This window comes from Colossoma macropomum, unplaced genomic scaffold (assembly GCF_904425465.1).
Source record: "Colossoma macropomum unplaced genomic scaffold, Colossoma_macropomum, whole genome shotgun sequence".
Classification (NCBI taxonomy): domain Eukaryota; kingdom Metazoa; phylum Chordata; class Actinopteri; order Characiformes; family Serrasalmidae; genus Colossoma; species Colossoma macropomum.
The window spans coordinates 8,612,704-8,638,689 of NW_023494810.1; the positions used below are offsets into that span (position 1 = coordinate 8,612,704).

General features: G+C 38.0%; 1 protein-coding gene across 1 annotated transcript in view; it reads left to right on the forward strand.

The window, feature by feature from the left end:
- Positions 1-25,986, forward strand: part of LOC118799764 (metabotropic glutamate receptor 7) — a 304,760-nt gene that overhangs the window by 268,923 nt on the left and 9,851 nt on the right. The window contains exon 9 of the mRNA XM_036559794.1: positions 18,840-19,086. Coding sequence (XP_036415687.1) covers positions 18,840-19,086 — 247 coding nt within the window. The remainder of the gene's footprint in view (positions 1-18,839; positions 19,087-25,986) is intronic.

Genomic DNA, 25,986 nt, shown 5'->3' on the forward strand with positions numbered 1-25,986 from the left:
CCACCGGTCTTAACAGTAGGGATGAGGTTCTCTTCAATATAACCATCTTTCTTTGTATACCAAACCAACCTTTTTTTTTGCCAAAAAGTTCCAGTCAAAGTTCTAGTAACATATAGCAAACTCCAGGTGCTTACGTTTGAGATTAGATGAAAAGGCTTTCTTCAGGCACACCTTCCACACAGTCAGTTGGCATGGCGATAGCATCTATTTGTAGTTTTGGAGACCTGGTGTCCCCAAAATTCTACCATCATCGGCAAATCTCCAACCATGATCCTTGCAGAAATGTTTGCCCTTCTAACATCCTCGTCAGTGTGTGGGGGGTAGAATATGCTTGCATCCATTGCCAGGCAGATTCACTAGAGCTATGGTTGATTGAAAGTTCTTAATAATTGCCTTAGCTGTGGATAAAGATATTTTCAGGAGTGTACCTAATTATTTTTTATAGCCATTGCCTAATTTATGAAGGACGACACACAGTTGTGAATGACCATTTAAGAGTTCCTGTACACTCAGGTGGACTGAAGTGAAATATCAGTGTCTGTTTCCACGACTGGACTGGAAACTAAATTCATCCCTGGAATTTTGTCTAAAACAGCCCATTATAACCACAGTGAATTCCTTCCCCCAATCCCAAAAACCGTGACTCCTAAAAACCACAGGGCTAAGTTTGCTGTCATGTATTTTAGAGAGTGGATGCATATTTTCAAACAACAATAAACATGATTTATCTCAAGAACACTGTAGCTTGGCTGAGAACTGGAGTGAGTGCTAGTAAACAAGTGTGCAAGAGTACCTTAACATTACGCTAGCCGTCTGTAGCCTTATGCTGTGTTTATAGGTTTGTGTTGAAAAAAACATCATTCCACACCTCATAGCATTACATGGCCAAGGGCAGCATGAGATCTTGCTCATGTTTTGCATTTGGTGCCTGCAAAAGTAGGTGATTATCTGAGAAAAGCTTTAGCGGTGCAAATTGTTAATTTATGTTGGAAAAAGACAGGAGGGTGCTCTGTACTCTTTTATTTTGTGTTGGATAATACTGGGTTCATCTGGACTTCAACAGCAAGACGTTTGGCAGTGATAGCTACTCAACAAGTCAACATCCGGTTTACTTCATCTCTGCGGTAAACGGCAATAGTTGGTCAAATTCACCTCTTGACAGATCGTTCTGTTTGGCACTGCAGTCTGCGGAACGTCACCGCTTGTGGTGGCAGAAGTTTCTGTCAAAGCTCCATTGAAAACAGAATATCCAGTTTGCCGTCATCCATGTACCACCGACATGTGAACGCAGTATTAGTGTACAAGTGGACTGAATAAACTGGCTAACTTACCCTTTCTGCACTTTGGTCCTGTGTTTGGCCCCATAAACAAATCGTGTACTTTCATTTCTTCACGTCTTTGCGTCTTCATTAAGTAACTTTCTGGTTTTTTTTTTATCATGACCCCTCCCTCCCTTTCCCCCTTACACTTTTTGGAGGTGTTCCCCGCTCTCTCTAGCTGGCCTATATGATTTAACTTTCCTGGCTGTTGTTATTATGCTTTGTCATGGGGGCGGTGGCATTTGCATGATTGGCCACTTACCGAAAATACAGTGGGCCACTAATGTGTCTAGAATTATGTGCACACCAGTATTTGTCCAGCATATGCCGTTTGTCCTGGATAGGCCCACCTACATAGCAGTTCACCAGGAATTGTCCCAGTCATCCTGCAGGCCAGTGCACCCCTGGCTGTTTCGGTTACATTTTGCCAATAATTATGTAGCTGACTGTAAACCATAGACGCCATGGAAGTCTATAATACCATAATTAGCAAACGATTATATGTGGTATATTTTTGAAGAAATGCCACCAAAGCCATAAGGTAGCTCTCTTGGCTGTGCTGAGTGTGAAGTATATCATAATTAGGCCAAAGTTTTGCATGGTAGATGGAAAAAAGTGAGCTTACATTATTTCAGCAGCAGCAGGAAGGTTTCGCTAATGGAGTCCACCAACCTCTCATTTAAAGTGGCTTGAGCACTTGTTTTGGTTCAGTTCCAGCTGCTGGTTGCCTTTTCCCAGATCCACTTTCAAAAAAAAAGGAAAAAAAACTGGGGTGAGTGTTTGATTTTATTTTTTATTTTTTTTCCCTTTTCCGAGCGATTTGAACATAATCGCTCAATCATACCCCGAGCAGGTGCAGGCAGTTTCATAAATCTCATTATGTTTCTTTTATGCATTCATTTGCATAATCCCAGCCCACATTTAGCTTCTGACTGGTACATCCATGATTATAAAAGCGCAAGGATTGACCCAAACCAAATTCATGCTTTTTCTACTTTTATTTATTTATTTACTTGTTCGTTTGTTCAGCTAAATACTTGATACATATTGCACTTCAGTGACATTTTAGTTATTACCTCTGCTACTTTTGGAATATGAAGCTGTGTATTTTACATCTTTCATGACAGATGAATGATAGGACCCGGGTGTTTGAAGTGATGCAGTTGCAAATTTACATTTAGCCCATCTAGCATCTTTGGTGTAGCATTTCTTTCCACTTTTCCATAATGGCCCCAAATCACTTATGCTGCTTTCAATTAAAGCTCATAACTCAGAATTTGCAACCTCCAACTAGGAAAACTAGAAAACACCCTCTCCACTGGGAATTCCCACTAGGACAGTCAATATGGCAGTCTCAACTTGGAGTTAAGCATATGACGTGAAATCAACATAGCTGCTCACACCCTCAACAGTAATGAAGGAGCACTTCTCTGCTGTTACATAAGGTTATAGCTTATATAGTTTTTGCTTTGGATCAATCAACATACAGATACAGGAGTTGGCCTAAGCCTAAGATTACTACTAGCAATACCAAGAGTCAGTGGAGTCTGGAGCAGTACAGACAAATCATGCTTCACTATCTGGTAGTCTGATGGATGAATCTGGGTTTGGTTGATATCAGGAGAACACTACTTAGTGGAAAGCATAGTGCCAATTGTAAAGTTTGGTGGAGGAGGAATAATGGTCAGGGGCTGTTTTCCAGGTTTTTGGCTTGACCCCTTAGTTCCAGTGAAGGGTAATGTTAAAGGTAAGACATTTTAGATGGTTATATGCTTTCAACTTTGTGGCAGCAGTTTGGGGAAGGCCCTCTCCTGTTCCAGCATGACTGTGCCCCTGTGCACAAAACAAGGTCCATAAAGACATGGATAGACTCCAGTGGCCTCCACAGAGCCCCGACCTCAACTCCACTGAACAATTTGGGATGAATTGAAACGTCAATTGTGAGCCAGGCCTTCTCATCCAATATCAGTGTCTGACCTCACAAATGCTCTTTTGACTGAATGGACACAAATTCCTGTTGTACACCTTCCCAGAAGAGTGGAGGAGGCTGTCAAAGCTGCAAAGGAGGGCAAACTCAAATTAATGCCCATGGTTTTGAAATGGGATGTCCAACAAGCTCATATAGGTGTGATGGTCAGGTTTCCACAAACTTCCGTCCATATAGTGTAGTCACATTAGTGTTTTGGCTGCCTTTGGAAAACTCAGCACTTTGTTTGGTTTTATCTAAAAACATGATTACATTGTCTCTCTCTTCAAAAGACTGATTCTAACATACAGCAAATTTAGTTAAATTCATGGTCATTTTGCACTTTTTTTCCCCTTGAGCCCCCAAAATGTCTGTGTATGGGCCTGCTATAACTAGCTGGCTAGCATTTTGCTGACAATGCACACTTTCATGAAGGCCTTCACGTTTTTCCTTCTTTGTGGTTTGAATGTGAGGAGGCTGAAAATTGCATAATTCTGTGCATAAACTGAAAAAAACTTATTTTCAGTTTATTGTTTGTGACTATTTGTGTAAACCCGCCTACAGAGCAAACGGCAATATAGCTCCACCCATTCATGTTGACGTTAGAAAGAGTGTTACCAAACAAAACAAAGATCATTTACATATGTCTTAAAGGCACAATAACAAAGACAGCCTGTTTTATTCTAAAGGAATAAAGAGAGTTTAAAAAATTGGTCATGTAAAAATGAATTATGACTGCTTCTGGTACATAAACCCACACTAATAAGTGGGAAAGTTATGAAATAACTAAAGTTTAGGAAAAGGACCATGCCTGAAGCTTCTGCTTCTTTCTAATCTAACGTTGCTGTGGCAAAATTTTCACTGATAGAGATTGTACTACCACCCTGTACCTGTCAGTGCATCCTTGTAAAAGTTTTACCTCCATTTGTTCTGGTAAATGTACCATAGAATAACATCCCCCCCATTCGTTTAACACTGTGGTTGTATTATACTGTTATTCTCCTTTGATGGAGTATTACATTCTACTAAACCACATCAGATCAGTGTAAAATAGAACAGATGTCATTTGTATCTGTCATATTCGGTGGAAAATTCCCCTTTGACTGTGAGCAGTACATACAGCAACAGAGCAGACGTGGTGAATATGGAGCTCTGCATGGCTGTTGACCCTTCCTTAAGGCATACTCTGTTTTATTCATGTCATCTGTAGTCAACTGTGTATGTAGGTCAATGAACACAGGTGCTTCGAATGCTGCAATGCTAAGCAGCACTGCCCATCCTGCAGTTAATCTTACTGTTGAAGCCGTGTGGAAATGTACACATATATAATCCGTACTGTGCAAAAGTCAGAGACCACTCTTCGTTTATTTCATTTCTAGCCAAAATGGCTGATCACGATCCAGTAATCCCAAACACATTCAAAGATGGTGAGGTCTGAGGAGGCCAGTACCTTCTTTGTTTGATTTACATTTTTATCTTTTTTGTCTTTTTTGTATTTTGTTCTCTCAGTAAAGGCTTCTTAACAGCTGCGTGGCCTTTCAGAACCATAGCATTGACTCATCTTCTCATTGTGAAAGGATGGACAGAAATAATTGTAATTTTTTTTTTTCAGATCTGAAGCAAGAGTGGAGCTTGATTTTCTTTTATCTGTCAAAGATGAAAGCTTTAAGAACTGTTTATCTGATGGCTTTGGTGGTCTACAAGGTCTTGATAGTTGTCAGGAATCCCTTTTACTCTAAACCTAAAACTCTTTTGGGAACCTTCCTTCCATATGCAAGGGGTTTATTTTATATCTAACATCTTCTAAAATATCTCCTGAAAAATGAATATGTACTTAGTGTGTGTTTTGACTGGAATTTAGATAGTTGTTTGCATACAGAATGAATAATATAATTGATAGTGAGAGCCCTAGACATGGTGAAAAGAACGTATAAAGTGAAAATGATGCTCATAAGATCAGTAATGTCTCCTTTATCCAGTGCTTGGCCCCCTGCATTGGATATTCCATTCTGGCCCAGTGTGCTGCAGTGACAGTCTTTGCTAGACCAGCTTTTTGCTAAATGAGGCATGTCTGATTTGACACTATGCTAGTTTAAAAAGTTGGCACGGCAGTGTCCCTTCGACACCATTACAAAATCATGAAAAACATACATTTTTAGTCCAGATATCTTTTCATAGACGACTGCCTGCCTTCAAATTATAAATGCGCCACCTTAGACCTGAGAGCCCAGCTGAGATTATAAATTACTGAGCATTTGATGACTACTGTAAACTTCAAAAGCACAGGGTCATCCCCTGTGATATTGTTGTTGATATAGCCATACTGACTTTCTACCAAGCCATATAAATGGAAATAACCTTTGTGTGATCTTCCAATAGAGAGGAAAGCCATTGTTGCTGTGCAGACTCATAGTCAATTTGCTAACCTATGTAACTCATTCCGCAGAGCCTCGTCATCTAATGGTTTTCTGGGAATACGTTTCTTGGTCTGAATGTAATGCATTAGCTGCTTTCACACGACTGCCTCATAATCTGCTGGCCTCACAGTCCTGGAGAGCATCACTTTAATTTGTTCTGGCTCTTTGTATAAGCATTTTCTTCATAACTGTGTTATCCAGCCAAAGAACAATGTTACAGCCAACTGTGTTTGTGCCATTTGAGGCTTGTATCCAGGCCTGAACTGTGCTCCAGTGACAACCACTACAACTGCTGTGCAATAACAAAATGTTCTAAAATCTCAAAATGCTGGTGAAATTTATAGTCTTAACAAAAAGTACAGCAAAGTTAGCTTGTCTTTAAAGTGGCTATATCATGGCTTACTTTTTTAATTAAAGAGTGTGATGTACAGTGCTGTTCAAAAGCCAGAGACCACTAAAAATGGCCATTAAGTACAAGTTATTTGTTTTTGAGCAGAGATTAGATATGAGATGGTCCACTTTTGTAAAGAAGGGACAATCAAAGGAAAATAAGCAGAAAAACACAAAGTTTTCAAAACAGAAGTTCAAAAAATGAATAAAAGATATAGACAAAACAACCATGCAAGACCACCCAAACTGCCTCCATCAGATAAACAGTGCTTAAAGGGTTCATCTTTGAAGGAGAAGAGAAAATCAAGATGCTTCAGATCTGAAAAAATCCACAGGTGTTTCCATCTACAACTCAGTATACAACTACACATGAAAGGATGTGTAGCTGTCAAGAATCAAACAGAGAAGCAGCTGATGTTCTCAGAACAATGGAGTCCAGACCTCAGCGTCACTGAATGTGTTTGGGATGACTTAGATTATAATAAGCAGAAAATGCAACCAGCTTCTAAGACTAAACTTGGAAGGTGTGGGAAAACATCCCTGCAGATTTCTAAGAAAAACTGAAACTGAAACTGAGAGTTTCTGAAAAGAAAAAAAAACAGTTATTGAGGCTTCTGTGTATTTTTCAGTTAAATATATGTTTTCTACTTTGCTTCCTGAAGCTGACATAACATAATGTTCAGTTCGACATCAAATTACATAAATGGAGGGAGGTCTCTGACTTTCGCAAAGCTGTGTTTTATGTAAACATTGTTTCAGAACGTATTGTTTACTCCCTACTCCATGCAGTCTATATATGAAAGAATGTCTTAAAGACACCATGTCAAAAATAGCTTGTTTAATTATAAGGAATAAACAGGTTGGAACATGATCATGTAGAAATAAAATATGATTGCGTTTGGTACCCACACAAACCTCATAGAAAGAACTTGGGGGGGGAGGGGGGGGGGTTAAATATAGTCACTTTAAGTTTAACACCTAGTTTTATAGTAATATATAAATTGAATGCTTTACATCTCAGCCAGTCAAGTCTTTTCTGCACAGACCCATCTCATTGGGGAAGAACACAATGTCTGACTGGGAAAAATGCAAAGAGAAGTTGAGATAATGCCAGATTGGAATCATTACAGGTGAAATGTTTTTCTTTTTTTTTTTTTTCAGAGTTGCACGCATCGCTCTTGCTTTTACCTCTTCCATTCAAGATGTATTCTCTAAGCAGTGACAAAGCTGTCACTTTGATCCAGTGCGACTGAAGGCGCTGCTTCACTGTACGCCAGCTCAAAATCCTTCTCAGTTTCGCTAAATGTATGTCACTTTATATAAGTCGCTTTCGTTCTGAGTGCAGGCGCGGCCGTGGGCGTATAGAAACGCTGTGATGCTGCGTATGGTGGATCCCGTTTGCACTCCATACATGCCGCTCAGCAAGCACTTGAGAGGCTGCTGTTGAGCGGATATTAGGTTTCAAAGTCAGAAGGGTCTTACAGGCAGAGAGAGAGGTGTCGCTCGGAGAGAAGTTCAACCTCGGGTTCAGTTTAAAGCACTGTAGGGATTGAACTGAGATGAAAGGTGCAATTGTTTCCTTTTTCTTGAAACATCTTTGTCTGTCTTTTTTTGCAAGTACTGGAATGCCATTGACTGTATCACACTTGACATACATGGATGAGCCGTAGCATTATGACCTCTCACAGATGAAACTAATAGTGTTGATGATTTTGTGACAACAGCGCATGTCAAGCTCTGGGATATATTAGATGGTAAGCAAACAGCTGGTTCTGATAGTCCTCATGTTGGATGTGGGGGAAATGGGCAGGCATGAAGACCTGAGCAACTTTGACAAGGGCCAAATTGTTATGACCGGATGCCTGCATAGGAGCAGCTCCAAAACGACAAGCCTTGTTGAGTGCCCCTAGTCAGGTGGTCAGTGGTCCAAGAAGGAACTTGTAACAGGGTGTTGGGCACCCAAGGCTCCATTGTATGGTAAACGAATATTGACTGCTAGTGTAGCCACTGATATAGAGGCTGATGAATAACATGATATTTGGCTTTCTATTGGTACCATTAGCCGTCTGGCTTCCTTCTGTATTAGCTTGCTAGCAGGACAAAAAACATCAAAGAGCCCACCCTGAAGTAGAGGTCTGCACTACCACGGATTCCAGTGGGACCTGGCACAATATCTAGCGGGGTGGGACAAATTTTCAAGGTTTGGTCACGGAAGGGGGCGGGAAATAAGTCCCCTTCAGGCAGGAGCGGGTTGAAGCACACATGAAGAGAAATCCTGTAAATGAATGAATAGTCTAAATAAAGTAGAACGATCACTAAATCATATATGTACACAATATAACAGTAAAACAGTTAAAATGAAAAAAGTCACATGAACAACATACAAATTCTCATAGGTCTGATTCACATACCGTGTCTGCATGGCGTAAACGTGGAAAGCCTTGTTTTTCGTTTCGGTGCCCACGTTCAGTGGTCAGCGCTTTCACACAGGCTGCGCGTGCGAAACGGCAGAGCCTCAGACGCCACACTGAAGCCTTAAAAAGGCGATTCTTTATGTAAGTCATGACAAAATACTAATTAAACATTCCGTGCTGCAGACAGATTTCCCGGTTGGTCCACCAGTCTTGAAACTTTTGCTTAATCAGAAATCAGAAAGCTGTCCAGGATAAGCAAATATACCATGTATATTTATAAATGATATTTTTATCGAGCAGAGTGTCAGAGTGACCATTTATCCATCTGGAAAAAGGAACGTCTGTATAACTTTCTTGCTGCTCTGCTTCGCAGCTCAAACGCTGTATGTATGAAAGGCCAGTGCATTCGAGCTGTAGTGCTCGCGCTGCCGCTTCACTCACACCATGCAGAGGCAGCATGTAGGGAATCAGGCGTTAGAGAGCCTTCAGTCCGACGGCCACAGCTGCCCAGCAAAACATCAGAAATAACCACTCTGCTTTGTGTTGCCTGGAAATAAATGGTGTTTGGTGAAGTTACTTCACAGTGAGCCTGATGACCATGACTGCTGTGTTATTTCAGAGAGAGTGGGTGGGGGAACGACTAAAAAAAAACTGTACCATGCAGACCTCCACCCTGAAGTACAAACCCCAAAGCACTTTCTTTTAAGAGTTCTTCTCACCTTCAAAACACATCATCAGATGGCAGTTTTTCTAGTCTTTAAACTGGAAAACTTGCTTGAGAGACTATTGTGGCTTAAATGTGGGAGGCAAGAAGGCATGTTTATAACAGATGAAGCAACAGTAATTTTTGATTTTGGTCACTGTGTCCCCTTAAGGTGCATCCATTGCTGTCAAAAGCGTTTGACTGCACACACACACACACACACACACACACACACACACACACACACACACACACACACAGCTTGTATAATCTCTATAAAACATAACTAACCAATAAAGTGAGATGCTCATGAGCCTAAGGTCACCATGCCCAATGCTAAGGGTCAGCTAGAGTGATATAAAGCCTCCTAACATTAGGTTATGGAGCAGTGGAACTGTGTTCGCTATAATAATTGAGCTCTATTAATACCTTTCGGGATAAGTTGGAGTAATCATCTAACAAATCACTAATGCTCTTGTGGCTGAATGCAATCAAATTCTGCAATGTTCCATCATCAGGTCTTCCCAGAAGAGTCAAGGCTGTTACTGCAGTAATGTGGAGACAAACTCCCCATTAATACCCTCGATTTCAGAACTGACGTTAGATGATCAGACGTCTACAGAACTCTCATTCTGTTACTTTCCATCCTTCTCCACTTGTCACGGTTGTGTTTTGCAGCTCACATTCAGAAGCTCTGAGCTTCTCTGATTAATTAACAGGGCTTCTTCCTCCACCCACTACTCACATTTAAGTGCTTCAGACAAGAGATAACGGGAAGACGAAATTGATGTTTGCATCAATAAATGCTAAACAGTAAAAACAACAAAAGAGAAAGGGCCTCAGTGCATTTAGAATGGCAGCAATAAAACTGTGAGTGGGACCTGTAACCCACACAGGCTTTACAAATTCAACCGCACACAGACAGGAATGCACTTACTTGTTTATGGCTGCCTTCTCTTGACATTAATGACATCATATCTTCCTAGAAGAGATGGTTGATAGGGGCAGCGGCAAGAAGCATACTGTGGTCAAATCTGGTGGTGGGCATGAGACTCATCGTTTTGTTCTTTTAAATTTGACTTTGAAACTTTCATGCAAGACAACTTTAATGCAATTATCTGTTGCATGAAGCAAAACAAAACCCAACACAGTCAATTAGTCCACTTAGTTGGTTTAATATAAAGTCTTCCACTTTGTTCTCACAGCCCAGAAATCTGACAAAAGAAAAAATACATATATTGTCCATTAATTCAGTGAAATGAATCATTTGAAGCAATGTCATACAATATGGTCATGTGATATGTTAGCAGCCTTTTGATTGGCTGTCTCATGAAACTTGCTTCACAAAGTCTAAACAGCTGCAACTGTTGCAGCTGACTTTTACATGGGTTGCAGGATGCTTTACATTATAGGTTTTTTTAGTTTCAGATAGGTTTCAAGCAACTGAAGCACTAAAATTTCACCTTGTAAAGCCTTCACTTACTCATTTACACATGAAATTCTGGTTAGGGGTCCTTGATGTAACCCTTGTACTGTTTTTGTTGACCACTGAGAGACACATACTTTGGAAGCTATTTTCATAATAGCATATTAAAAACACTGCATTGCATGACTATTCAGGGAACTCTTTACTCTGCCAGCTGAAGATAAACTATAGAGAAATGCATGCATCATTCCAGCAGGGATGAACTGGCTTCAGTTATGTGCCGGGCCCCACCGAGATATTGTTCGGCTGATAAAATCAGATGATTTTAAGGTTGCATATATTTATCAGTATCAGCCTGAATGCTGGTAATAAAAGACTCATATTTATAAGTCACTTGTTGCATATTGCAATGAACACAGTTTGTTATTACACCACTAATTGAAGATCTTAATGTTTCCATTCTTTTATGTTTTAATATAACACAAAACAACTTTTATGTAAAGACAACAAATGAAAGGAGAGCTGTCATATTTACAGCTGACAACTCAGTCATATCAGTCTTTAAAGCATTTTAACTACAACTACTGATGTTTAATTTCTCACCATATACAAATTATATTGGCTGATATTATCATTTATCTGTATTATTTCAACTCAATAGAATGGATTTCAGTGATCAGTGATTTCTTTGCATCGATATGTAGAGACGAAACTTAGCTGTTCTTCCCGCTCAAGAGGCTGTGATGCATATGGCATTGCTGGGAATCAAACTTGGGTCCCAGAAGCAGGATGTGATTGATTTATCGAACTGTGCTATTCAAGATGCCCTTGTTTGAGTTGTTTCAACAACAAGGCAAGCAAATCACATTACCTGTTTAAGCTAACATGTAGCTTCTTTAATAATGCTGTAATTGGGTTCTCTTTTGTAGTGAGTGGTTGGTCAACAGTCATTTGTATGAATGGTACTTCTTCCTGTGATGTCATGTGGCCAGTAATATGGATATTGCATAGAAAGCATCAAAATATTGTGTAGTCTTGCTTTTAGCAATTGACTATTAAACTGTTAACACAAATGTAACCCTGGGATTCTAAACCAGTGGTCTCCAACCCTCCTCTTATATTATAGCTGCAAAATGTACTGGCACCAGTAAACTGGAAATGTTTTCCATTGGCCTTGGGTCCAATGCTGAAGGTTCCATTTTTATAGGTTTTAGTTCCTGCTTCAAAACTGGTACCAACAAGGCCTAATACCACTCAAGGCTGCTCTGTTCTGTTTTTGGTAAGGCTTACAGCTGAAGCCAATGACTGTTTAGCAAATTTGTTTCTCTTCCAGGTGAGGATAAACCATTACATCACCAGTAAGTGCACCAGAATGTAAGCTAGAATGACTACTGTTGTTGTAGAATGATGACTGAAGAATTCACTAAGGTGATATAAGCTAGTTAGAAAGCTAGTGCTAATGTTATTACCATTTGCACGAGTCGCTGCACAATAATATAGACTACACATCAGGTAGACTATATTATTGTGAATATGTGAGTCTAAAAAGTGCACTTTATAATTTAAAGTCAGCAGAACTAGTTTTAAAGGTGCAGTGCGTAAGAGTTAGTGGCATCTAGTGGTGAGATGCAGATTGCAACCAACTGAATACCCCTCCCTCACCCCTCCCTTTCCGAACATGTAGTAGAACCTACAGTGGCTGTCATATTTTCGCTTTTTTGAGATAGGGGGATTTACCCTTGCTTGCATTTTCTTGTGCTGAGTAATAGGTATGACCTTCTATTTGTCAAAATTTAGGGTTCTCAAACCTCTCACAATGCAAATTGGTTAGCCAGCATCTTCAGCAACCACTGATTCTTCTTTTAACATCTTCCAACCAGTGCAATAGGTGCACCAAATTTAAGCAGCGTTAAACATGTGAAAGGCGCTTTTTTAGAGCCAGTCTTTAGTTTTTAGTAGTTCTAGGCTAATCTACAAACATGGCAGTACAGCATGGCGGCCTGTGTTGGAAGAGGACCCGCTCCCTATGCAGATATGAAGGGCTCATTCTAAGCTAATGAAAACAGAATGATACGTGGTTATAGGTGATTATACACTAATGAAAACATGGATTTGTATACTATATTCAATTTCTGCTAATATATCTCCTTTAAATCTCACACATTCCACCTTTAAGCCATAGTAAGCAAGGTGGCTAATGCATCAATTCACGCTCAAGAAAAAACTGAAGCTCTGCTTGACTCCACACACGAGTGTATGCACTGTAAATTTGTTTGTGTCACTATGACCTAGTCAACACGTTAAACTGCAAGCAAGTCGTATTAGTCAAATTAGAAAACAGTTGTTCATCATGGTTGTAATGATCATTCATGAAAATGAAACACAACTAGAACAGAAAGTTCTGTTGGTTCTCATTTGGATAAGCTCTTGTTTTGAGCGTGCGGTGGAAAAACAACCTTATTCTCCTTCTGCAGAAGATTCTGCTTTGCTGCGTTTAGTTTTTTCTTTTGCTGAGTTTAGTTTGGACCCTACTTTGAGCTCCACCTTCACAAGGTCGCTGGATTGGTTTAGAAATTTCACACTCAGTTTGTTCCCACCCTAATTAGTCTATGTTCCCACCCACATTAAGCCCTAAAGTTCTCATGGTTGTCCCCAAATGCTCTCATCACCTTGCACTAAATGCATCTGCTCCATCCGATCAGTGATTTCAGAAGAAGTTAATCAGCTGGAGTAGGTGTGGCAGATTGTGGTTGGAACTAGACTCTGCAGAAAGGTAGATGTCTAGCAACTGGTGACCACTGTTCTAAATTGCTAAATTGCAGCATTTTACTTTAATCAGTTTCCAGGCCATCCTTGATGATCACAAATCGTAACATAGGAATGGCTCTTTTTGACAATCGATGACACTTAAAGTTCAATTAGAGGATTTCAAGTCTTCATCAAAAAGTGGAATGATCAGGCCTGCACTTCTAAAACCTTGATCTTTTTGGTCTGAAGTGTCATTTTATTAGCGACGATCATGACTTGTGACTTTTATCTCCTGTGAAGAGCAGCTTCACTGTAGCTCATTAAGCGTCCATTACATTTACTTCAGAGCCAGGGCTGCGTGACATAAAGTGGCTCGAATATCCTTTTCATCTCTCTCCCTCTTTCTTCTTTTTCAAATGGAATGAGTGACTTGGCATCCTTACTTTTGGTTGCTCACTGATGGTATTCTGCAGGACTGTACACTGAGAATATATTCGTGTTTACTAGCGTGCCCTGGGGTAGAGGAATGAGGTGGCAGGAGTGGCAGGGGTTTCACCTCGGGAGCAGCTGAGCATTGCCAAAGGCTAGAGCAGCAGCACACACAGGGCAGGAGGCTTAGATCCTGCAGTACAAGGTGTTTTTCCCATGGCACATGCACAGGACTGTACCTACAACCCCCTACTTGCTAGTCAGCAGCTCTAACCACTGAGCAATCTCGCAGCACTATGGTTATTTATGAGTAAAATATCATTTCTTATTCCCATTGCCTGTGGAATATAATGAATAAAGCAATAAGGGTTCAGGTTAGTGCTGGCTTGAGGTTAGTAAACAGTGTTCATCTACTCTTTATGACTGTTCAGAAACCCCACATAAACACAAACTGAAAATGGTTGAAGAAAAGGCTCAGCAACAGATCTCAATGGTCTCCAATATTATGCAAAGATGGTAATATTAGTGGGGATGTTTACTTGTGAGTTACATTCAGACCAGTTTTAAGATAGGAATATGGATCTCTGTGGCCAGACAGTTATTTAATCAAGCATACAGCTCTGTGTAAAAGTTTGACCGCCTCTGGTCGAATAACGTTTTGCTGATTTTCTATGTGAAAATAAGTTCACCCTTTTAAACATTGTAACATTCATTCATTCATTAATCATCTTTGCTTAATCCTGCTAGGGTCACAAACATTGTAACATATTATTAAAAAATAGAATATCATAAAATGTGGCCTGTAGAAAAAGTTATGGCACGTTTTTCATTTTATGCTTCATTTTTTTTCCAATAATAGTATTTTTTCCACCAAAAATAGTAATTGTGCACTAAAATTTGTCCAAAAAAAGAAGAAATCTACAAAATATTTTGACCAGGGCTGTTCAAGCTTTTGCATGTGATTGTAAATCTCTGTGGAACAGAGGATGTGTACATTTTTCAACCACCCAGTTACACGTATGAAGGAACAATGGTGTGTTTTTATTCGCCCAATTGTTTGGCCAATCAGAATTTCATAGGAGTTAAAGTCATTTCACCTGTTTAACTTGAGCTCATGCAGACTTTTTAAGTTACAAGCTTAGCAATTTTATCAGGCCACACTGAAAACCTGGGATTTTTTTCAGTTAAACCTGGGAAAAAAAAATAGAATTTAAAAAAAAATTGCAAACAAAGAAAAGTAAAATGAAGAAGAAGTATTCAAGATTTCTAGGTTGCTATTCAATTGGAGCAAATCTTGTGAGATTGATCATGTTGGCCTTTGTACAAAAAGGTCAGATTGTATTTGAGTCTACATTTTTCCACTTTTTTTTTTTTTTACATTTGTCCAATCAGAATTTCGGAGTTAAAGTCATTTCACCTGTTAAACTTGTACTCATGCAGTCTGTTTTAGTTAAAATCTCAGCAATTTTACCATTTTGTATTTGTTGCAATTTGGAGAATTTAGGTCACACTGACAACCTGGGATTTTTTCAGCTACACCTGGAAACAAACGAAACAAAGTTTTAGATTTTTTTAAAAATACACTGTAAAAAGTGGCTCAATAGATCTAGTTAAAAAAATTACTTTATGTGGTAACAAGTAAATTAGTTTTATCCAACCTAAATAAATACTTTGAATGAATGATTCTTTCAATCAATGTAATTTTTTGAGTTGAATAAAACGAGCTCAATTGCTTGTTACTACATGAAGTAATTTTTAGGTAGATCTGACGAGCCACTATTTACAGTGTAGTGAACAAAGAAAAGTAACATAAAGAAGAAATATCCAAGATTTCTAGGTCCCTATTCAAATTAAGCAAATTTGTGAGTTTTTTCATGATAAGGCCTTTGTACAAAAAGGTAAGACTATTTTTCAGTCTACAGTTTTCAACCATCAACATTTGTCCAATCAGAATTTCGGAGTTAAAGTCATTTCACCTGTTAAACTTGTACTCATGAAGCCTTTTTTTAGTTAAAATCTCAGCAATTTTACCATTTTGTATTTGTTGCAATTTGGAGAATTTAGGCCACACTGACAACCTGGGATTTTTTTCAGCTACACCTGGAAACGAACGAAACAAAGTGGCTCATCAGATCTACCTAAAGAAAATGACTTCATGTGGTGACAAGTAAATTAAGTAGTTTTATTCAACCTAAATAAATACTTTGAATGAACGATTCTTTCAATCTAAGTCATTTTTTGAGTTGGATAAAACTAGTTCAGTTGCTTGTTACCATATGAAGTAACTTTTAGGTAGATCTGACGAGCCGTTTTTTACAGTGTAGTGAACAAAGAAATGTAACATAAAGAAGAAACATTCAGGATTTCTAGGTCCCTATTCAAATTAAGCAAATTTGTGAGATTGATCATTTCAAGGCCTTTGTACAAAAAGGTCAGACTGTTTTTGAGTCTTATCTCTCCCATTGAAGCTCATGTTCAGATGACTCACAGGTAGATTTGATCTGCTCATCAAAGGCTTTCGCATAAATTCCCAAAGCTCATGCCAGCTGCACTGCATACTGTCATTAAAGCAAAAGAAGAACATATTGTATGAAATGCTGACATTCTAAAATTCATGTCCAAATTTGAAAGATTCTACTTTTCACTCAAATTGTTATTTTTATAGTATAATTCGTAATGAGAAAAAAAAAACATAAAAAGAATGCAAAATAGAAGCATTTTAGCACTTTCTCAGAAATGTGGAACCCACTGTATATAAAAATGCCTCAAACAATGCACAAACTGACCACTGTAGCTCTTTCCTTACTTTGTTTTGTCTAACAGTTCTTAAAATATCTGTCTAAATTAAAAACACATTTTTAACGTTTGCTCCACAGATTGACTGAACTCCATCATTTCATTGCAAACACATAGTCGAACAAATCATTTTCAGCCTGACAGAGTCTTTTAAAGCTTACAACATGAAGGTTGTGCCCTCAGTGAATGAAATGCTCAGAAATTAAGCATCTCTTTTAATTAGACATAGAATTTATAATAAAAGTTATCCTGCTTAAGTGTTCATATAAAGATTTCTATTCCAATAGATATATTATTTGGCATACTAAAAGATTGTTTGGCTGTATGTAAATGAAGCCAGCTACTCATAAGATTAATATAGTTACTGCATTCAAAACATACATAAATACTTTAAAAGCTTTAAGGTGGATAATATCTAATAATAGATAATAACAGAAGACTAGAACAATATCTATTAGTTATTAGCTAAGGTTTTACTTGCTGTAAGGGATCCACCCTCATTTGCTCTTCAGCCAACTAAGCTGACCTTTATCCATTTTTCTTGTTTTTTACTCATTTTGTCCTTCAAACAGGGATTAACTGTAATATTTTAGCCATCCAGAGACCCAGTTTTCCATAAGTTTAATATGCGATTCCAGCCTGTGATTGTAGCTCTACTGACAGGGTAAGGAAGTGTAATACCACTTCAGCGAAACTCATGAAAAAGAGATGTGCAGTCCATTTGGCCTTACTCAATTACCATGTACCTTCACCTTCAACATTAGCTGAAGTGGAGGAGTGGTAAAGATCTCCTCATCAGAAAAGCCCACAGTTCATGAAAGATTTATATGTGGTATTAGATTATATTTGCTCCGCTGCACTGCTGAAAGCCACACAGAATGGGTTTTTCTAAGCTGACCATGATCATGTAGCATAGTGTACATGGAGTATTATACTTTTAAAATGATTAGCATGGTTTTTGTATGTGTTCCCAAACATCTGATTAACCAAGAAAAGTTATGACACGTACCTTCAAACTTTACTTAGAGATGCCATGCTGTCCTTCACAGCCCTATTATGGTATGAGTTGGAAAGAGCAACAAAACTGAATTTTCTTATTGTCATACTTTCTAAGTACTTCATACTTTCAAAAATGTATTTTGGTCAGTAATTACATAGTTTTTTGCTTTGTTTTTCATTCCGAGGCACTATAATGTCAATTGGCATTATAGTATCCAAGCTTTTATTACATGCAGAGCAGATGCAGCTAAATTATTTAAGGTGGACATTAAAAGCAGTGTGTAAAAGGACAGGAACATGGGTCCTATATGCAAAAGCACTTGGGCTAACCTAGAATGAAAAATGAGGGACCGTGTTTAAATATGCTGCTATACGTTCTTATTTCCCTTAACAACGACTTTAAAACTCCCACCAGACCCTCTCAGTCAGCCCATGTACGCTAGTCCACTGTACTGAAGACCAAATTCAAATTTATGAAATTCCACCAAAATTTTATTTTAATTGTGATCAGCCAAGCTGAGTGTTTGAAGTTTGCTTATTTAGTTATTTCATTGGAGCAACAAGACTAATGTAGCTAAGTAATGGAAGCTTATAACCTTCAAGAACCTGAGCACTATGCCAACTGCAGGCCTAAATCATCTCACATTGGCCTCAAACCGGGTCGACTTGTCAAGCAATCGAAAATAGACTTGCTTAAGCTTTAAAGATTGACAAATATATGTATGTGGCTAAAAACATGGCCATTTTGGAACCTGAATTTTGCCTATGCTTTTTATCGTTGTTGTATCTTTCTGTCAGCCCCCTAGTGGCCATTCAGCTGGCGGAATGGAAATCGATAATAACATTTTCATTAATTTAATCAAATAAAATATTTCTCCCTGTAACTCTGTTATCAAGTTAACTATCAGCTGTTAGCTCTCTTTGTGTGAAACATTGTGACTCTGTGGTGAGCTGCTAGTGAGCAATGAGGGGTGAAGTGGGAGGGGTAGAACCCCCTGCCGTATAAGCACAGCTCTCCACAAAGATGGCCAACTGCAGTGTGTATGACTGTCACAATGAAACAATAGCATTAAACCCAATTAAAACACTTCTGAAGATCACTACATACACCATGATTTTGGGTTTGTAAATCATTCCCAGTTCCATCAACATGTAACGTTATTGAAGAAAAAAGAAAAGGAAGCGAAGTAAAAACCTCAGTGGTGACTTTCTTTTTCCATGTTGCTCTCCAGCTGTACATCCAGACCACCACACTGACCATCTCCATGAACCTGAGTGCGTCAGTGGCGCTGGGCATGCTCTACATGCCAAAGGTCTACGTCATCATCTTCCACCCGGAGCTCAACGTGCAGAAGCGCAAGCGCAGCTTCAAAGCTGTGGTGACGGCCGCCACCATGTCGTCGCGCCTCTCGCACAAGCCCAGTGACCGGCCCAACGGCGAGGCCAAGACCGAACTGTGTGAAAACGTGGACCCCAACAGTGAGTATAACTCATCGTTTAATACTGCCACACCTCCACCTATTTTAAGGGCTGTTTAAACTCTGATGACGCATATCTGCTAATGACGAACTCAGGCTTTATTTATATTAGTGGGTGGAAAGGGCAGAGCAGTCCAGCTTGGTCCAGTATGACTCACTTTATTTAGTGGTCTTTGAGCAGATGACCATTCTACTGTACCATTCAAAAGTTTGGAATGACTTGTTGTTAATAATTAGTGTTTATACACTTTTAATAAAGATTCCACAAAGAGTTCTTTGAGTGATGGCATAGAAGAACCACTTTTGGTTCCCTAAAGAACCATGTCTCCCATGAAGGGGAGATTTGTGAGTAAAGGTTTAAGGGTTCTATACTAATTTAAGGGTTCTTCCTAGAAGCTTTACATTATGTAGAGGTTCTTTAAATGTTATGAAGGTTCTTCACACTCACACATTTCTTTTACAAAAATGATTCTCCAAAGAGCCAACCATTGATGTGTTTCTTAGGGAACCCAAAGTGGTTCTTATGCATACTGCAAAGAACCATTTGTGATATCTAAATATTTAAGAGTATATATGCAACAAAAACTTAAACAATGTAGAAATAAAAATGATAAAAGAAATATTTCGAAGTCCATAAGTCGCTTTTAGATTTAATAAATGCTATTAAATTAAATAATTAATCTTTTTTTGTTATCTGCTTTGATATTTTATCAACACTGTATATATTGTTTATATATATATATATATATATATATATATATATATATGAATCAGTCTGGATTTTATTATCATATTTTACCTTATTATATTTTACTATTACCGTATTTAAAAGGAAATTCCACTGATTTTTTAAAACTTTCTGTAGAATTTAATGGTTGAGATGTGAATAAACTCATTCAGCTTGATATGAAATGGTTCATTGTAGAGAAACTTGCAGACTCAGATTTCTTTACGGTGGTGGTGATAGGAACCAGGGGTCTCTATGTCTACAACACAAATATAGCCATTTTATTTATTTATTATCCAAAACCACCAGAGAACCTGTTTTCTTAGTTTTACATGTAATCTGACAGAAAATAATTTTTTTTGTTTGTTTGTTTTTGCGTTTTGTTTTTTTCGAGGACTATTTTGCCTCATAACACCCTGCATGTACCCTTCCTCTATTATATTATTTATGTGGATCAATCTACTAAATTGGTTCAGAGCCAGAGTTGAAAACATGTCTCAGACATTTAACTGACTTGGACTTTAGATTAAAATCATTTTGCTTTAAGTAACACTATATCTTAAATATATTTATTGTATTTCATTTACTGATAAATGTTCCTACCAAATGTTCCAGTAGTGACTGTTTCTGTAGTGACAACTTTGGCTCATTTTGAGCAGAATTCAAAAACACTTGGCAGTACATGACTACCAAACATGGCTTTGAATACACATAAAATCTATATATTTTTTCACAAATAAGTTTAATAATTGGTGAAAAACTGTGTTTCGGTAGTGACAATTCCACACTGACAGTTCCACACTGATTTTAGACTTTGAGACACATTTACTTCAAAACAATGGGATCTAACTGCTCACCATGTGGCCATGAGGGACAGGGATGCAGTCTCACTTCCTGCTCTAGAATGCAAGGGCGTGGCTAACACAAGGCTCCACCTACAGACTAAAACTCTTTGTGTTTCAGTAGTGAAATGAAAACGTGCGACAGCGATTACTGAATAAAGTTTTTTTTTATTTAAAATTTAAACTGATGATACATCAAAATCTTTCAACTTCACCTTAAAAGAAAAGATCTAAAGACCTCACAATAGAAAGTACTCTTTAAAGGATGATTTTGTACATATTTAATTTATTTCTCATTGTTTTTTCTTTTCAACTGTGGGACTGTTGTTTAAACTAATTCAGTAGAGCGATCCATATAGCACATTTTATACACAGAGGCAATAAAAAAGGACTTTATGGCAAAGAATGTAAAAATACAGCATAAAGAACATAAGAAGGAAAGTAACAAAAACAACTTTTAAGACTTTTAAAGAGCTATGATGGGTGAAAGAAATGAAGAATAAATAGTAATGCCAAAAATGTTTATCTTGAATGGAACATTTCATGCCAAACCACTCTAAATGACTTATTAATGACATAATTATACACTAACTTTGAAAAATCAGTGGAATTCCCCTTTACTTGTATTGCCACTTCATTATTGATGCTGCACTGCTTTCTTAACATTTGAGAATCATCTACAGCTCTGCTCATCATTGTAGACTCGTCTAAAATATTAATGATATTATATCAGCATAGTCTAAAATTATTGAGTATATTCATTTGCTAAAAATTACTTTTATAGTACTGAAAACAATATTTCCAAAGTTTTGAATGGTAGCATACAAAAAATGAATAAGAAATGTTAATATTTCAAAAAGTATTTTACAAAGTCAGAATGAAGTAATCAGCAGTATCTGTTTTTGAGTAAACAGCAACACTGAAATTCCATTAGCAGTTGTGCTCATCATACTGTATGTCCAAATTATGTGAGTGTGCACATTATTGTTGCATGTTGTTTTCGCTCTTTCAAATAAAGCACAAACTGTACGGAGGCCACTTTAACCTTGGCTAGAGTTCTGGTCCCTCCGCCGTGCTTTTATTTGAAATCAAAGGGTCATTGAGTAAAACTCCAGCCTCCTTGCGATCCGTTTCATTGGGAAACAGTTGAAGTTTTTTCTTTCAGGTGCTTCCTCAAAGGTATCAACCTTATCAGAAGTACAGATAAGGACGTTATGTCAGGGGGGCTGACTCATAAGAATGTCAGCCATCCCTGAAGCGCCGAGCTTAAATTGAATCTAAGCTTGTGAAAGGCTGAACTGCAGAAGAGCCTTTTTAACAAGAAGACCAAAAGCTATCTGAGCAGGGGCTCCAAACAAACCCATTTAACAGGGAATTGATTTGATTTTCATGGATTGTAGAGACATTTCCATACCTTGTTAGCACAAAACCACATGTGGCATACCGGTAAATATAATTAACATGTAGGCTCATACAGAAGAGAAAACTTATCATTCATCCCACTTAATGTCTGTAATGTCAGACACCAAAAACTGTCCAATAATACTGGAAGGGATGTCCTTATCCAGTTCTGATCCAAAACATATCACTTTATACTGACTTTCAGCTCATACATATGTTAAGTCAAGTTTAAGTAGGATATGCTAAGGTGCCAGTTACTATAGACATGGAAAATCATTCATTTTTAGTATATGCATAATATGATATCTTGAACTGATGCTTTTTCTGGTAATAGTGAGTGCACTTAATCATCTGATAATTGCAGAAAATCAGATTTGTAATTTGTAATTTGTTCGTTTATGTCACTTAGATAATCTGGTAATAGGAAAACTCCAGATTTACGTGTGTTAGGCAATAACTGTATGTCTGCTTTGCGACCAGCCAGTGAAGTCACAGAATAAGACGTGACGTAAACGTAACATTAAACTAATCATCTAGTCATACCACATTTTTTATTAGTGGAAAATATAAATATGCATCATCTAGAAGCTTGCTTTTTCCAGTACCGGGTCTGTTTTCACATATGCATAGACTGAGAAAAATGAAAGAAATCAGAGTAAGTGCACTAAAAAACCCAGTTACTGAGCTATAATCCAGCTCTCTTTATCAAATTTCTAGAAATCTGATAATGGCCTTAATCTGATCTAAGAAAGTGGAGTATGCTGTTTACATGATTATTTGAATAGTCAAATAACTGCTGAAATCTGATTATAATCAGGTTATTAAGTGCATGTAAGTATACTCACTGTTTATAGCATATATAAATATTGGCTTGTGACCAATTTGATTGACCGATATCATTAATACTCACGGTTTCAAGTTAACGCTGTTAACTTTCAAAGCAGTTTTGTACCAGAAGTGCTGTGGCACAGCCAAAAAAATTATGCTTTCATTTTTATGCTAATCGCGAGTGGAAATCAATGCACAAGTCTATTTTGGCAGCCACTTCCAGTGGCAAAAAAATAAGCTTGAAGAACAATCACACACATTTAATGTGCAGGTAATTTAATCTTCAACGACATCACATATATTAAAAGCTTTTTTTTTGTTTATTAAAAATAGTTTAACAAGTTTTAACCTCTTATAAAACTGTGCCTCACTGCTTCACAGAGCCAAAATACACTCCAGTCCTGACCCTTCACGTTGGATTGGGACACCCCTTCCCTTAACACTGGCAGTGCTGCCACTACTTCTGTCCTAGTTTTGATACTTGTTTGCAAAGATTTACTTGTGTAGTAAAGTTACTGAGAGTCTACAGTGATGTGTTTTAAAATTAGAAGTCAGTAAAATGCGCTAGGCTGATTTGGTCTACGTGGACTGTTTAGTCATTCAAGCTCAAAAAGGTGCTCTTCTTCTGGTGCCCATTCTGGGGAGAGGAGTTTCAAATCAATCTCCACTTTGTAACAGATAATCTACAGCTCAAAAGCATTTATTGAAAACTTGCTTGACATGTTGTTCCAAGCCAGCTAGCAGTGCTAGACTGCCTCATTGCAGAAAGGCTGTTTTGGCTGATGCCCCACTGCTTTGGCCTTTGGCTTGTTCTGGCATGAGCTTCTCCCACTCATAAGAGAATGAACCTACTTACAGGGAATGACCACATATAAAGACAATTACCAGAGATGATGGGTTGGCATAGAGTGACCACAATCCTACACTAAAGGAATACTTCTCTCAGAAATGCTAACATTGCTAATAAGCTAATAAGCCCTAGTTAGCATGATACAGATGAAATTATGCTAACTGGCTCCCCCAGCTTCCATTCATTCTTCAACCCAGGAGCAGATTTGAGGGAAGTACTCCTTCATCTCTAGGCTTTTTTTGAAGTCAGACAGCTGAGGCATGAGTCCCTTTTGAGATTTGACCTAGCAAATATCTAGCTGTCATTTTCTTGATATCACTGCATCAAGAAAATGCCTCTCCTTGACTTATTTGATCACCCTTCTGTTTCATTTGATGAAATATATTGGAGGTAATAAAGCCTCCCTCAGAAATCTGGCCTGAAATTAAAATGTAATTCCAAATGGCATGGCTATTTAGACCAATTAGATTCTCTTGTTCTGCTTCTGCTGGCCTCTGAGAAACAGCTCACCAAATACTGTTTTTTCCAACAGGCTAATTCTCATAATTTATCAGGTAAGACCAAATTAATCTTCTCCTCTTTTTTTCCCCATTATGACCTTGCTCCATTTTTAAAGGCTGGAGGAAAGGACGTGAAGGAAATGCTAATGGGCCTTTCCAGTCATTCATCATACCTTCAGAAAGTTTCACCCAAAGACTCGATGACAATCTCGCAGTGTCTGCGAGCAGTAAAGAAGAATGAAAGCCATAATCTCGTTTCACATTCAGGTAGAGGACCAGAAATGTATTGTGTTTTTCTGACTGACTTGTTACATATTTCAGTTTTAGGAGGACAAGTTTCTTAATATGCTCAAAGCAATAGTCAGACGTTTTGAACAAATTCTCTTTCTGCCACATCTGTGTCATACCTAGAACAATCATTTTGATGTGCTACTCTGTACTCAGAAAACAACAGAAAGCCCTGACTTGAAACTCACTTTTCAGAGAAATCAATGGGATTTTCTGAATTCCATAAAAAACAAGCATCTTTTAAAATTACACTTCAAAAAATGCTTTTCAAGGGTTCTTTGGTAAAGGGAATGGTTCTTTTTAGAACCATTGGTTCTATACACTCTTAAAAAAGATGGGATTCTTTAGTAAAGAAAATGTTTCTATGTAGAACTTGAAGAACGCTTTTCATGATTAAGAGGTTCTTTGCATGGTAAAACGATTCATATAAAAATGAATGTATCTCTATCTACAAACACTAACACATCGCTGTTGTTGGAAAAAAACGTCATATCTCCAAAATGGTAACTTTACAGGAAAAGCAAAAAACTTTACTTTTAATGTAACTCAATAGAACCAGACTTTTTTCCAAGTCATTTTGGGCTTTTTCCTCTGGTCCAATCTTTATGAAATTTACACACAAAGTAAAGGGCAACAGGCATTTTCAAATTAGTCGAAAACTGAAAAACAACAAAAATGGACATACAAGGTTTTCTTTCTACAGCAGCGAAATATACAACACTTAAATATTTGAATACAACTGTATAGTATAATCAAAATAAAGTTCATTCATAACAGATGGTTCGGTGGTAAACCACACATTGCGTGGGCTGGTGTGCAGTTAGAGGCTAGACTGTGTAAGAACATGAACGCAGAGTGCACAGACGCTGCTGCCTGTGCAGTAAAAAAGTGATGTTTCTCACCTTCCTCAGAAAACATTCAGCCATGTTTAGCACCTCGCACTGTCCTAGTCGCTGCTTGAGTGTTCATGTCTCAATGCACTGTTGCTTGAATGTAGTGCCTATTCTCTATATTTGCCATGAACCAAAGCTTTTTAACAAAGTTGATGGCTTTATATGCCATGGCCTTCATCGTCTAATCTATTGCATTCTATAGCTGTTTTATCTACTCTGAATCAAAGCTTGTAAGCTATTTGCCGGTTCTTTGTGAGGTAAATCAGATTAGGTGAATAGGCTACTGAGATACCACTTCATAATGATTTATGTAGCCAATGTAATGAACTAATCAGATTGAAAATGCTGCAATACAATCATTATATACACAAACACTTAACAGACTCTTCAGTAACATGTCAAAAATATATGAGGGTTAGGATTAGGTTTTGGGTTGAGGTTAAGGTTAGGGTTAGACTTGGGGCCAGGGTGTGGGTTTCCTCCAAGGTTTTGAGGAAGGTTGGCTACGGTTAGGTTTTGCTACTTAATGCAAGTAATGTATCAACAGAACATCTACAAGATCTTTACTTCAC